The 14,981-nt window shown below is 41.9% G+C and overlaps 1 protein-coding gene across 1 annotated transcript in view; it reads right to left on the bottom strand.

Annotated features, from left to right (window-relative positions):
- PCCA (propionyl-CoA carboxylase subunit alpha) overlaps positions 1-14,761 on the bottom strand; it is a 292,425-nt gene extending 277,664 nt beyond the window's left edge. Inside the window, exons 1-4 of the mRNA XM_037378105.1 lie at positions 14,678-14,761; positions 6,769-6,846; positions 3,135-3,182; positions 2,974-3,042 (exon numbers count right to left, since the gene is read on the bottom strand). Coding sequence (XP_037234002.1) covers positions 2,974-3,042; positions 3,135-3,182; positions 6,769-6,846; positions 14,678-14,740 — 258 coding nt within the window. The 5' untranslated portion in view covers positions 14,741-14,761. The remainder of the gene's footprint in view (positions 1-2,973; positions 3,043-3,134; positions 3,183-6,768; positions 6,847-14,677) is intronic.
- Positions 14,762-14,981: the final 220 nt, after the last annotated feature.

The following is a 14,981-nucleotide window of genomic DNA, read 5'->3' as shown; positions in this document are numbered from 1 at the left end:
AGAAAATTTATTACTCTAATTAGTGCTATTTCTAAACACTTTAATAAAAAGTATTTTTATAAACCATCCCTACCTAGTCACTTTAAAACCAGGTCCCACTATTTTTAGTGAAGACAAACAGCTTTGGGATGGGCAACCATTTCAACTGCATAACTTCACATTTATTTCTGCCTTTGGTTCAATAGTCAGCAGCATCAGGGTAGTGGCCTACGATATTCATTGCCTTTGCGATACAAGTCTTGAGGGACCAAGGGATGTCTTGCTTAATCCTGTCAAACACAAAATCAAAAGGATATTCACAACTCTTTTGCAGCATCCCACTGCTAAGCAAACAGGTTTCTCCCAGCTACATAAGGACAAAGGTTCCTTTGGCAGGTTGCGTCAGCTCCCAAGTTTGATTTCAGCGTGTTTGAGATTTTGCTATCACTGCTATAACCAAGAAGGCTGGTGGAACCTGAAGACAAATTAACAACACAGGGCAAAGATTATTTGTTACTTCATGGCCAAAACCAGGACACAGTCAAAAAATTTGGCCCCTGGACTCAACTATCAAGATCATCCAAACTGGCAGTCATACCCATCACTGCAATGGCCAGGTCATTCCCACAAACAATGAATAACTGGAGGCATCCAAGTCTTTAAGACAGACGACATTAGTTAACTATTTCCCAGTGCAAGCACTCAAGGTAAAGTAATTATAGGATGTATGGTAGACAAGCAATACACGTCTAAGTAGACCAAAAAAACTAGCTTAGACCTAACACCACTACCCTATTTTAACCAGGCAGAACAGCGTTTCAGGTAGCCTTTCTCTCATTTTCCTTTAAATACTTGGAGCTTCTTCAATGCCCAGCTAATGCTTAAGCTTGTACAGATATGTTTGATCAATTTTTTTATACAAGGATCCAAAGAGCTAAGCAGACACTATTTCACCCTTACAGCATTTGTTAGAGCCTCACCTCTGGTCTGTGAGCTCAAAACATCAGCGTCTCATTTAACACACTTAACATTATCTTTATGAACCATTATGAGTATATTAATGCATTTCTGAGATACCAGCTTGGATTTCCTTTCTCTTATGAACTACGATAAAATAAAGACCCTATTTGTATTTTAAAGCCAAAACAGTAGACTGAAGCAGAGTAGACATTTTCAATTTCCTCTTTGTAACACACTATTTTGTACTCCTTTCCCCTAAGGTCATGAGTTGTACTTTTTCGTATCATTCTTATTCCCTCACGTTCTTCAATCTCTGTTTTTACTTACTACTTTCAGATTTTTTTCTTAGTCTCCCGCTCATAGCGGCGTCCACACAATAAACAAAGCCATCCACACACTGGAGAGAAGACCAATCCATTTTCTCAAGTCTATTACAGACTGGTGAAAGAACATGTGGGTTTTTTTAAAGAGCTTTTTTAGTCTATTTTCAGAATTAATTCGTGTCAGTGAACAAGGCTGTGCAGTGCTGCAAAACAACAATTCCATTTATCCTAACAGCAGATACTATATACATAAGATGGAATACAAGTACCTATCAGCACGCTGCAGTTTTACTACAGGGATCACAGATCATACAGAGTAGTTTGTATTCATATCCACATAACCCTTAGCTTCCAAAAGAATTAGAATTTATCATTGTTTGACACCCATCCATTAAGAATTCATTTCATAGTCCATTGAGTACCCACAAGCTACTACAGCCTCCCAATTATGGCTACCAGTTCAGATCCAGACCAAGTATACTCTTCAGTCACCTCAGAAAGAATTACCTGGCATAGAAATCCAGTGGTAGGGCACCTGTCCTGCCTCAGAAAATCCAGTTTCAGCCCCTCATTCTACCTACAGCCTATTTATATGAACTGAGCTGGTCATGTAGGAATAAACCATTAAAGGACTCAGACAAAAGCACTGTCAAAAGTCCAAAACTCAAAACAGTTCTTGCCTTTCACTTAATTCTGAAAACATCTAAGTTCTAACTACTTTCACAGATTCCCTCAGCCATGCTTCAGTTTTAAAACGTTGAGCAACCCACCCCCTATACCCACAAGTTCTGCCCTGCATATAATACAAGTATTTTTCCCGATAGCTGGTCAGAGGAACCCCTTCAATCAAATCATAACACAGTTTTACCTCCCTTACAGATTTCAACACACCATCCTGAGACATGGGGGCACCCCCAGTCCTTTTCCATGTAGTTCTTGCAGGCATGGAATAACACTATGCTCTTTCTAGTCAACAAGGATATGCAAATATGACTACACTTGCTGTTATATCACAAAGAAATTACCTTCCCATTCTTGCTACCAGTGACTTAAAGTATTTCTAAAATAAAGTATGGAAGAGACTACAAGACCTGGAAACAAGCAAGTAGCTAGACAAATACCTCACTTGTCTAGACAGCCATTTTACCACCTTCCTGCCATGCTGCTGAATGTTCAAGACACCTCAATATCCTCAAACAGAGCACCTCCAGCAGGCCTGTTCAGCACACCTGGTAGGAGAGGTCATTCCTCCGGGAAGTGAGAAACAGTGAGTTGGGTGTACCAGGCACAAGAACAACTTAGACCAAGTTTATACCTTCTCTTAAGATGCGCTTTTCATTGCCTTTTTTGTGTACATTAGCAAACCACAATTTAGGTTTTGCTGCCACTTTCACACTTGGTGTATGTATCTACCAGATGTACTATCTAGTTTAATCCAGGGAAAGAGCAAGGGAACCTTTACATGAGCAAAACACAATAAAGCTCACAAAAAATACCTGCTAAATAGCTGTCCAATCGTGTGTGTGTCCCCCATCCATCCCCCCACTGGTATCTCCCCTCTTTCAAGCACGTGGAGGAAAAGGACATATACAAAGATACTTCAGAATTGCCAACATGCCCACCACAGTAATCAAAAAGCCTGCATAAAAGCTTCAAGTCTTGTTGAATTATTAAGAATCCCATCTACCATTTGAATTCAAGTAGTACTTACAGCATTGGCATCAACATCACTGTGTATGGCAACTGTTTTAATCCCCATCTTCTTACATGTTTTGATGACCTAACACACAAGTGACAATTATCAGTATTTAGAATACCAATAGTTCAAGAATTAACTACAAAAAGAAAAAACTTAAAAGATTACATACTTACTCGGCATGCAATCTCTCCTCTGTTGGCAATAAGGAGTTTTTCAAAAGTCTGAAGGGAAACAAATGATGAAAGATAAAAAAACCACAAGGTTTCCTCCCTTCAGAAACATGCTTTTCTCCTCCACATCCACTAAAACCCCAACTTATCCATAAGCTTGTAACTCTTCAAATCACCTACTTTCAAAAGGGTTCTGCTGATTTACAATGATGATATAGCAGATCTAGTATACCATACTGTTCGTATCACACACACAGGTTCACAAGAAAAAGGTGTTGACTATTCACACCAGCATTCCTTGGATCTCGTCACCATGCACTGTGCAGAAACAAGAACTCTACAGAGGCTCTAGGAGCCAGTCAAGTCCAGGGAAGAGACATGCTGGCAGGTACAGTGGTCAGTGCCTCTGATCAGCACAGATGACTGGAATACAGTACTCCTCTGTCATGGAAGATCTCTAAAAGACATTCCAATCATAAGAAGCAGAGATTCCTCTCTGCCTAGGGTACGGAGAGTAAAAGACCAATACCCTGCAGAGGCATACTTGCCAAGTTGCACCAGCCCTGCCCCTCCTTGTAGCTGCACCCCATGCCAGGAACCTGACAAAATGCTGCGTTGCCATGACACTGTTACACACCCATACTAAGTAGCAATGAAAGTGCAACAGAACCACAAATCAAACTCAGTACGCCCCTGAAATTCACTGTCACATTTCACACTGGAGTACACTTAACACTGTAATATCGTGTCTGTAAGAAAGGGATAACAAGCTGTCAGAAGTCAGTAAGATTTACACCCTGGACAAAAACTTCCCATTAAGAAAAAGTAGTGGAGGAGCACGGTTGCTCAGCATAAAAATCTCATTGCTGTGAGTAAAGGTTATTGCTGTCACTGGCCTTATTACTAAACACACGTGCATTTTGATACTGCACCCACTTGGATGTAAATACAGACTGCCACTGAAAGGGACAATCCTGCTTTACATACTCCCACTGCTTTCCATGCATCAGACCTAGCAGGGACTCAGCTTCAGCACACATCAGTGGAAAACAGTAATCCAACAGTCCTACTCTGCCTCCCACACTCCAAATCAAAAAACAGGACAGGGAACCAGCAGGACTATCCCCTTCAGGGGCAGCCTGCAGTCATACCAGATTAGGTTTATCAAACTATACCCCAAGACATTTGATAGCTATTCTCCCTGCCCTACACCAAACCGCAATTTTCCCTGTTGTCCTGGTTTCAGCTGGGATAGAGTTGGTTTTCTTCTTAACACCTAGTACAGTGCTGTGTTTTGGATTTCATGTGAGAACAATGCTGACAGGACACTGATGATTTTAGTTGTTGCTGGGTGATGTTTATACTAAATCAAGGACTGTTCAGTTTCCTGGGCCCTGCCAGCCAGAGGGCTGGAGGGGCACGGGACATTGGGAGGGGACGCAGCCAGGACAGCTGACCCAAACTAGCCAAAGAGGTATTCCGTATGATGTCGAGTATATAAACTGGGCGAAGAAGGAAGAGGGGGGACATCTGACATGGCATTTGTCTTCCCAAGTAACAGTTACACATGATGGCACCCAGCTTTCCTGGGGATAGCTGAACACCTGCCTGCCAGTGGGAAGTAGTGAATAAATTCCTTGTTTTGCTTTGCTTCTGTGCACAGTTTTTACTTCACCTATTAAATCGTTCTTATCTCAACCCTCAAGTTCTACATTCCTCTCCGATTTTCCTCCCTATTCCTCTGGGTGAGAGGGAGTGAGTGAGTAGCCGCAAGGTACTTAATTACTAGCTAGGGTTAAACCAGGACACATAGGGACTGGGGGAGAGGAAGTATTGCCACTACAACAATGAAACTGTTTGTTATCCCCACAGTCATTAGTTAATTTGGGGAGGGGGAAACAGGTGTAAGAGGAGAGGAAGAAACACTGCAAAACTCCAATAGGAACTGCTATCAACAGACTAGGGTATATGTTGTTTGCTCCCCTACTCTAGACAGCCATACGCAAGGTGCCCTTGACCAAATTTACTTCTTCCAAGTCAGATCTGAGCTGGCATCACATGACTAGTTTAAAAATACTACCACATGATAACAACAAACAGAAATTAAGTGATAAAACCCTCCAGGTAAGAGCTGCAGCAAGCTTATACAGTAAATTCAGCCAGATCTTTTGAGGAATGCGTACCACTGCCTAGTACCCAGGCACACACATCCTCCACTCAAAAGACAGATCTTCAGACACCCTTAAGCAAGCTCAATTATCAGAAGCACAAATATTGTAAGAACACCACAGGAGTTAGCAATTTGTTTGAAGAGCTTTAGCTGGGGACTTAGTCTAAAACTCAGTGAAAAAACTGAAAGGTTTCAACATGCTCACACAAATTGTTCCCGAATCTAAATTCCAGCGTTCTAGGCACCTGAAGCTTTTCAGGCATACAGACATGCAGGGAAATAAAAAAAATATCTCCCAAATACTTAACACTGAAAGATTTAATGACCCAAATACATAATCAACTTATTTCTTGGTATGTATGGGTTGTTTAATTAATCAAATAATGTGATCCGTTGAAGAGCAAGACAACCCTCAGTATCAAGAAGTTAAGAATATTTGACATTCATTTTAATTTTCTAATTCTGCAATAAAGACACTAATAGGGAGAGACTGGACTCTTGCTCCGTCTATTAAAGACAAGCCTCAAGTCCAGCATATTAAAAAAAAAATCACATGTTGCTTTGAAGTAACATGCAGCATTTCTTTTTTATGGAATTTCCACTTATTAGCTTAAATAAGTTTCATATGAAAGTCTTGTCATTACAGAGACAATGGAAGGAGCAGTGAATGGAAAAAGCAGAACAGAGTTTAAACTATCTGTAGTAGCCACTGGTTGTAATAACATAGCTCCTACTTAAGAGAAACTAAATAGCCAATTACATTGTCTAAACGTAACTATGCCTTTAGAAAAGGAAGGGGACCTTGATTAAGCAAGAACCTTAAGGATATAGATTTCTTCAGAAGACTTCTTTTTAAGCCACATTTCTAGGTACATACAGGTTTTCCCTGTTTTCTAATACTGTTTCACTCCTGGTTAATTGCTTCTACACTGGTACATAAGGGCAAGACTATCAGTGCTGAACTGCTGGCATTCTTGCCCTTCAGTACCAGTGTACCTTCATCCACATTATTTTTCCAAGTGTGTTACTTTAGAGTCTGTGCCAAGACAATCTCCCACGAGAAAAGTTTTTCTTGGCTCATACTGTAAATTGAGATTGCTACTGTACAAGTCCCAAGATGAGGATTTACTATTCTCTGTCTCTGCAGGCCTTAAAGGCCCATCTTTATCCGACCTCTTAAGTTCCCACCCCCATGTCAGATCTCCTAACAATCATGCTGCCACTACTAGATACTTTTGTTTCCATGAAAAGCTTTGGGTTAGTTTAGCTCCCAGATGCTTTAACAGGCGTGTACCTTCCCACCATGCAAAATATTAGTAACTGTTTCACAATTAGAACATGCTCAGGCCAAGCTCAATCATTTATCCAACCCTTTAAGGTATGCACTTGAAAACCAACTTCCTTTAAAAGCCAAACATCTGTACTACAGTAAAATGTTAAAGAGAAAACATGCACCACACTACTTACCTTTTCATTTGGATCATACACAGAAGAATACAGTTTATGTGAAGTTATAATGCACCATCTTGAACAGAGTGTTTCACACTAAAGAAGAAAGAGGGAGTTAAAACGTTTTTCGCCTGCTACAGTATTCCAGTAAGATAAAAACAGTTCATATACTGACATCTTGAGGAAACTCTTCCATATCCTTTCATTCCCCCACCAAGCGGATGAAAGTTTATAAAGATCTGTCCTCCCCCAAGCACATCCCCAACAAACAGTAACCAAAACAAATTCAAAATCTCTAGATATGAAGTCATTAGCTTAAGTATAAATTATTTTTATTAAACTCTCCACTAAAGATGGTATAGTGGTATAGTTTCCTTCTTGTTCCAAGAAATACCTACCAAAAAGTTGTCAAAGTGTATGCATGCTTGTGTCTGCACACCCCAGAGGTGGGGAAGAGGCCTTCACCACTAGGGAGCTGTTGGGAATAGAGGAGGTAGTGGACTGGGCCAGTACAGAGAGCAAAAGAACAGGCTTCAGATGCTAGTTCAGCTCCCAGTCTTCCCCACCACAACCCACCCCTGACAGTGGTCTGAGGAAAAGAAGCCTTTTTCTCCTTTTCTCCAACACTTCTGCTTTGAACCAATGTCTACAAAGTCAGCTGCTATAGTTTAACAATTTTGCATGACGTGAGGAAAAAGCAGCATATGTGCTATTTCAGATAACATGATAGATGATACAACAGATTTGCAAATGTATCGAGGAGACTTGTCAAGCAAGTCAATTGACAACATAATGGCAGTTACAGTTAACCATAAACAAAAATAATCAGACCAATAAATGATCCCACACAAAGTTGCATCAATGCAGACAGCTCTAGGAGAACTACAATTGCTCACCCAATCAGAATCAAAAAGTCTGAAAAGCCTTAATACTGAATATCATCTAGTAGGAAGTACAAAACAGCAGTGACTGACAACTGAATTCTGCCTGAAAAAATTGTTTTCAGAAGTTGCAGAAATCTAAGTAGTAGAAAGTAAAGGCTCTCCTATGAGAAGATTTAAAAAAAAAAAAAAAAAAAAAAAGCCAAACCAAGTTGACAGACTACATTAGAAAGCAGACCAAAAAACATTTAAGTATATGCTCATATAAAGAGGTTAATTAGACAATCCAGCTGCCCCTTCCACAACAGTAATGAATACAGCATTACATCAATTTTTCAATTATCTTTACATTTACTGTAAGCTCATACTGGCCCTGAAGTACCAGTGGCTGGCAGTAACTGGAATGACAATACAGCCCTCCACCCAAATCCAGTCTGAAGATCCTTTGCATGTTGCATCACAGTAAGCAGAAACTAACCCAGGATTGAGAAAGGCATCACATTTGTAGTGCAGCTGATATTATAGTGTTATAAAGGAAAAACAACATACTTCAACATAAGCCCTGTAATACAGAATTAAAGGAAGTCTTAGAGTGCACTACCTCATACCAGCTCAGACTGAGGCTCCCACACAGAAAGCTGCTACAGCTTCACGAACGATTTAAATGCCAATCACTAGTGGCAGACATCGCATACACTGTCCCAGGTAATACAGATTAACTTAATTATGCTGGAACTAAAAAGTCAGTGGAAAGCAACAGTTTTCTCTCCCATTCAGTTCCTTGTTTCGGGGGAGGGGGGGGTTGCTTCTTTCATTTTCTTCTCTTCACTCTCCAAAAACCAAATCCAGAATAACAACCTGAAATGCAAATTACTTGATGTGCTAGAATCAAAACCACCAGAGGTTTCTTTATTTGCAGAGGTATATTATTATTCATCCAAGGGTGTGACTTGGGCATTAAAGAGGGAAAATACAGTTAAGGACAGAATTCTGCCAGCTGCAACCATATCTACCAGCTGGTCATTATCCCAAGTTTACAGCAGGTCCGTTACACACACCTTTGGTGACTGTATGGGGGTCTAGACCCTGTCAGAAGGAAGAGCAAGGACAACTATATGAGAAGCAGCAGAGTATACTCTCCTGATCCAGAGTACATGCAGTTAAGCATATTGAGTCCCTCCCTCAAACACTATTGACAGAAGAGCTTGTGGGACAACAAATAGTCAGAAGGTCACACAGGACAAAAAAACCCCACCATACAACTCTGCCGAGTTTAATATTATTCATTGAAGAAAGTGCTCGTTAAGGGTCAGTGGGGCTAATCTAAATACTTGCAGTCAGCTGTGGGGGAGGGGGGGAAGGGAGGAAAAGCTTCTGAACTTTCTTGTAAACACCTTTTATACAAAGCTAGTTTTGAATGCATATGAGAAGCCAGAAAAGCTATGCCACAGATTGAGACTGGAAGGAAAGGCTACAATGGGAAAATTAATTCCAAAGTTTCAGAATTTTAGCCATGTACAGTCTTGGAAAAAAAGCCTTGTTCAAACATTTTATACAGAAAAACTGAAGTTACCAAGCAATTAAAAAGCTGGAAAAGCATTAAACCACACTCACCATTTTTACACTACAGAATTGGTCAGATTTCACATTAAAAAAATCTTGTAATAGCCTAACCTAATTATGCATCTGTGTTTAAAAACTTAACTACCTCTTCTCACACATATACACTAGAATCAGAGAACCAGGTTCAGCCCTGAATTGAACACATGTGGAGTAATTTCCTAAAACAAATCAAGCATATTGCTCAACTCAGAACTGAAATTCCAACTCTAATTCACAGTTCTGGAAAGAAAGGGTTATGGGTGTTTTTATGTATCTCTACCAATATACACTAAAGTTTAAGAGCTTCCTTAATCTAGAATCCACTCCACGAAAAGTCTCTTTAGAGGTCTGCTCCTAGCCATTATGAGCAATTGAGTAAATACTTAAAAATAAACAGACACTTTGCAAATAATCCACAGCTAGGGCCACAAAGGAACACCACTAAATTACCATCTCCAAACCAACAGCTACTCATGTCACCTATCCCTGGGCTCCCAAGCTCCTGCTATAGTTAGGTTCATTAAAAGCTACACCCAAACCTCCAAAGAACCATCAAACCATCCACCCAGCCAAGCCAAATTCTTAATTGGCGCCTCCCCAAAACCCCACATGCTCTAGGTATTACACCTTGCATCAGTATTTCTTCAGAACAGAGCCTAGAGAGTTCAGCTTGACCTAGCAACTTCTTTGTATCTTGCAGAACTAGGGGAGAGCTGTAGAGTCATCAGGTCTAATCTATTTTTGCCATGACTTGCTACTCCAATTTGATAAAGCTTTTGATTCTTGAAAGCCCAAGAACTCAAGACTGTTCATTTATGAGAGCTCACCTCTGAACTTCCGAGTTGAACTTCTAAGCCTGGCTTGGAGTTTCCCCACCTCTACTGAATCCTCAAAAAACAGAAAGCATTAGTAATGTATTTTGGAAAAGTATCCTGCTTTATCTGTTACTTGCACAATAGCCACACTGTGCTCAAAACCGAATAGCTGTAACAGTTATTTCATAACTTCATATATATCAAACTATGCAGTAATTTGTAGAAGGGTACGCTCATCATACATTATTGCTTTGAGGCCTAGCAGAGAACTTGACTCCCAGGGACCCAGTACAGCCCTAGGAAACCTCTTCAGGGGGTTTCAGGGCATAGCACACAACAGCAAAACAGAAAGTTAACTTGTTATTTAGAGATAACTTACATGTGTGTTTTTAAAGGTTAATACGCCCCTCATCAAGGAAAGACATTTCCCTGCCATGATGGTCATCTTGTAAATAATTCATTGATACTAAGTTTTACAGGTAGAAAAAGGTCTCAGTATTGAATTAGAGACAGAGTTCCAGATTCCAGGCAGGAAAAGCACCATATACCAACATCTGCTTTAAGAAGTCTAATATGGAAAGGAATGTATATTTTAGCACTACTAGGAAATACAGTAAGCAATGCCCAATAGCAACAGCTAAAGTAGTATACTTATTTTCACTAGCCATAAATTCTACCTCTTCCTTCTCTCTTCCACTAGCAATCCTACTCAGATTTTTGACCCTACATTTCAGAGACACAAGCTTAAGACACACTGCAAACATAAAGGGGTTACTCTTGTGGTATTTCCCATTAGCCATTAAGTATTCCCAAGTGACTTTAAACATGAAGTGTCTTTTTTTTTCCCCCCTCTATATTCTGATTATACAACTGTTTCCAAATAAGTTTTTATTTCAACTCACCTGACATATCAGATTATCTTCTGTTTATGGACCTCTAGTGATAGACTATGTATAAAGCATATGAGGCAGACACCTTCAGGTGACTGCAAGGCTTTTAACCTACAAAGCTGAAAATGTTGCTTATTAATACAAGATTGTACAAATCTTGTAAATAGGAAAGCAAACATAACACTTCTGTATTTACATACACACCCCCGATAAAGCACTTTCCCTTCCTTTGTACTTTCTCAGAGTGCTGAACAGCCAAGCACTTGTAAATATAAGCAGATCCTCCTGAAGCCAACTGCAAACAAAGATGTAGTACAAGGTTCTTTCTGCAAGGTACACTGTGCTATACATAACAGTTCTTTCAGCCATACCAAATTTGAGAACCACTGGTAATTTTAAGAGGAAGAAGAAAAAAAATCCATGTTTCATATTTGCCAGCACAACGGAGAAACTACAAACAGGGAAACACTCATGCATGTAAAGCTTCCCCCCCCTCCAGTTAAATCATTCCTACACCCAAGTACCTTCTCCTTTGTGTCAGTAGTCCCAGAACTTTGTATAGTCACACACTGAACCAGACCTGGGAATACATCCAGCTGAAAAGATACAAGGAGTGGGAAAAATGTGTTCTCAGCCAGATTTCAGTCTGGCTTATCCACCCAGATACTCAAGCAGCAGTGCTGGCACAAGCTGGAGGGAGACAGGAGCTCAAAAGGAACAGTTTGTGATCAAGACCTAGCAGCTGCAGAAAGTTGGAACAGTTTCTCATGGCAGCAGCTTGAACAGCTCCAGTAAGGCTAGTGCCTGTGAACTAGATCACAGCACTGCAATGATCATGCAGCAACCACCAATCCAAGTTCGGGACAGACAGGACAAGAAAATTAACACAAACAGAGTATTTCAGAACAAGACTGACATTTTTTACTCAACATGAACTTTAATGAACTCTTAACTTTTTCTTCCAGAACTAAGATATTGCCCATAGTAGATGGCATAGCACACTGTCTACAGAATCCAAAAAGCCCCTCCTGGGAGGAAGGAGAAAACCAGAAATCTATACCTGTGGAATGCTTTAAGAGTGCTTGTCAGTACTAAAACCTGTAGTTTACATACTAGGAAAAAAAAAAAAAAAAATCACTGAGCTCCAGAGGTTTAGGGCTACATTCACCTTTCCAGATTGGTGACCATTTTAACTCCCTTCCCTAATGGCAGATGATACCAATCTTACTATCTCATCAGCCTAATGGTTCTGTGCTCATGAACAGGAGGAAAAAGCACACTAGAAATAATGTCAGAGAAGAGAGCAAGGAACTCCCACTGTACAGATAACTTCCATGACTTAAAAAATGGCAGGTGCACAGATAACTTATGAGGTCGCAGATGGCAGAAAAAATTTCCATCCATTTAGTTCAATGATTAGAAAACTGATCAACACTGATAAAATCCATATCAGCAGTTTACTCTTCATTTCATGATATATAGTATTTATCACTTTCTTCTACATTATTTAAAAAAGTCTGACAGCTCTCAGAAGTTTCAAGACCGAAATATCAAAAGCCATCTCATCCTCATTCTGTAACTACAGCCTTCTTTCAACATGAGACTGTCCCAGCTCCAAAAGTGCAAAACACTCAAAATGAATTTTTTGTTATATTCTAAACAGAACAAATTCTGCATAAAAACTGAATAGAAGTGCTAAGCGTCAGATTAGAAACACAGGAAATCGTTGAATCCCCAGCTCAGTGTTTTTACACTGTCCTTTCTCAGGTCCTTTATCAATTCCCACATGAGAGGGACAAAAGAAATTAGACAACTCACTAGCTACTAGCCCTTGGGGGTAGGAGGTGGGCGTGTAAGAGCTCCAAGCACATTACAGTTTGAAGACATCAATTATATTTGCCTCTATTAGCAAACCACAAAAGAACCTCTGAATGTAATTCCTATGCAAATTTGTTTTATTAAGTGTTTTCCAATATACTGATGACTTGAAGTTAACTTTCATACACAGAAATTAAGGGCTAGAAATCACTGCAGTTAAGCAAGCCACAAGTGCTATTAGCTAGCTATAAAAATACTTTGCTTTACACAGGTCTCATTAACATAACATTTCTATACTGTTTACACTGATGCAGTCAGATCACACCCTTGAGATGTTAGAAAGAGCTGAAGTCTTCCACATCCATGAACACATACATGTGTATATGCCTACCAAAAATAAAGTCTTCAAACAGCATGGAGCTCTCTGCTAATTCCAAATCATTGTCTCCAATCAAATTTCTTTCTCTTTGTTTTTCAAGGAGGTTCTGTCACGTACACCTTCACAGGAAAACAGGTTTGTTATGCATAATACCTAAGGAAAAATACTTAGGTAAAGAACATCCTTTTTTCCCCTCTTTAACCCCTCCTCAAAATGCCCTGCCCACCTAAACCACCTCTTTCACATGATTCCTAAAGACATACGAGGAGTCCTTTACATTATTGGTATGGAGTTACACTTCTAGAGAAACCTATCCCACACCCTCAGGGGTATACAGAGCAAACATTTTCTGCAAGTTGCTCTACTCTTCTCCACTGGAGCTTGCAGAACTACACACATATTTTCCTTTTCAGAAAAAAAAAATATCTAAATTCTTCCTACTGTGAGCAATTAAGAGATATTTTGCACTTTTCCCACAACAAGCTAACTGTAGTGTCATTCAACTGTTACACAACACCATGTGCTAACGCTGCTTGCTCTTATCCTGAATAATCTCCTCTTTCTTTTAACACGATCTGTAAAAGTAATAGAGAATAAAACATAGTAACTACCTCAGTGAAGTTACTCCATAGTCTAAGGAATAAGGCCTTCTGTAACTTTAAAGCCTTCACCAAAAACATTAGTATAGTTCTGCAATGAGTCTACTGCATTTTCATGAAAAACAGAACTTAAAAAACCACAGTAAATCTTTAAGTGACAGCTGAAAGATCCACAAGTATCTGGGATAAAAGATAAGGGGGGGGAAGAGACCACGGTTTCACAAAGCAGTAGCCTTTTTTTTACATGCCAAGACTTTATTACTACAAAGCTACACTCTACCCCGAGTTTTGGTAAGCTCCCTTTTAACAGAGGGGGAGGCCTGAAGTAAACAGGAGGCAACACATAACCCTCTCCAGCACCAGAAAATTAAGTTTAAATAAAAACATTTAAAAAAACAAAAAAAAAAACACCAAAAAAACCCACCGCGCTCCTCGCAACACACGGATGGGGTACACCAAGGAACAAACTCTTGGGAGACTGCGAGCCCTGAGCAACCGCAGGCCCAGCCTTTACAGCTTGACCACAACCACCGCCTCCAGCCAGCACCCGGTGCCCACCGCCCGGCTGCGCGGCCCGCCGGCTCCCCGCCGGGGCCAGCACCCCTCCCCTCCCCGCCCACCCGGCAGCCTGTCACCGCCACAGCAACACGTCGCGCTCCCCGGCGGCCCCTCACCCAGCCGGGGGTGCCCGCCGGCAGCCCCAGCCCTTCAAACGGAGACTACCCCGGCCGCAGCCCTCCCGAGGAGGGGCGGCAGCCTCCCCCCGACCCCGCACAAGGGGGACAGCGCCCGCCCGGCGGCCCCACCCGCGGCCCCTCACGGGGGAAGGGGCCCCGCACACAGGGGCACCCTCGACCGCCCCCGACAGCGGCCTCGCCGCGCAGGGAACGGGGGCGAGTTCCGCACTCCCCGGTCAGCCCGCCTCCCCCAGCGCGGCTCTCACCCTCAGCAGCGCCCGCAGCCCCCGGCAGCCGCCCACGGCCCCCCAGCGCAGCGCCGCCGCCATGTCCGCCGCCGCGGCCCGGCCGCCCTTTCACCCGCGGCGGCGGAAGGCCGGGCCGCCCGCAACCAATCCGAGCAACCGCCGCGGGCGCGAGGGAGCAAGCGCGGCCGCCCTGCCGGGGGCGGAGACGCACGCGAGCTGCCCCCGCCCGCGGGTCCCCACGGCTGCCCGCCGCTGCGCGCGCTGCCGGCCGGCCACGTTCGCGCGTGCCTCTGGGCGCCCGGGCCTGGCTGCGCTCTCAGGC

The sequence above is a fragment of the Falco rusticolus genome, chromosome 2, assembly GCF_015220075.1.
Source record: "Falco rusticolus isolate bFalRus1 chromosome 2, bFalRus1.pri, whole genome shotgun sequence".
Lineage (NCBI taxonomy): Eukaryota > Metazoa > Chordata > Aves > Falconiformes > Falconidae > Falco > Falco rusticolus.
Note: the sequence above shows the minus strand (reverse complement) of the source record. Positions and strands in the feature narration are given on the sequence as shown.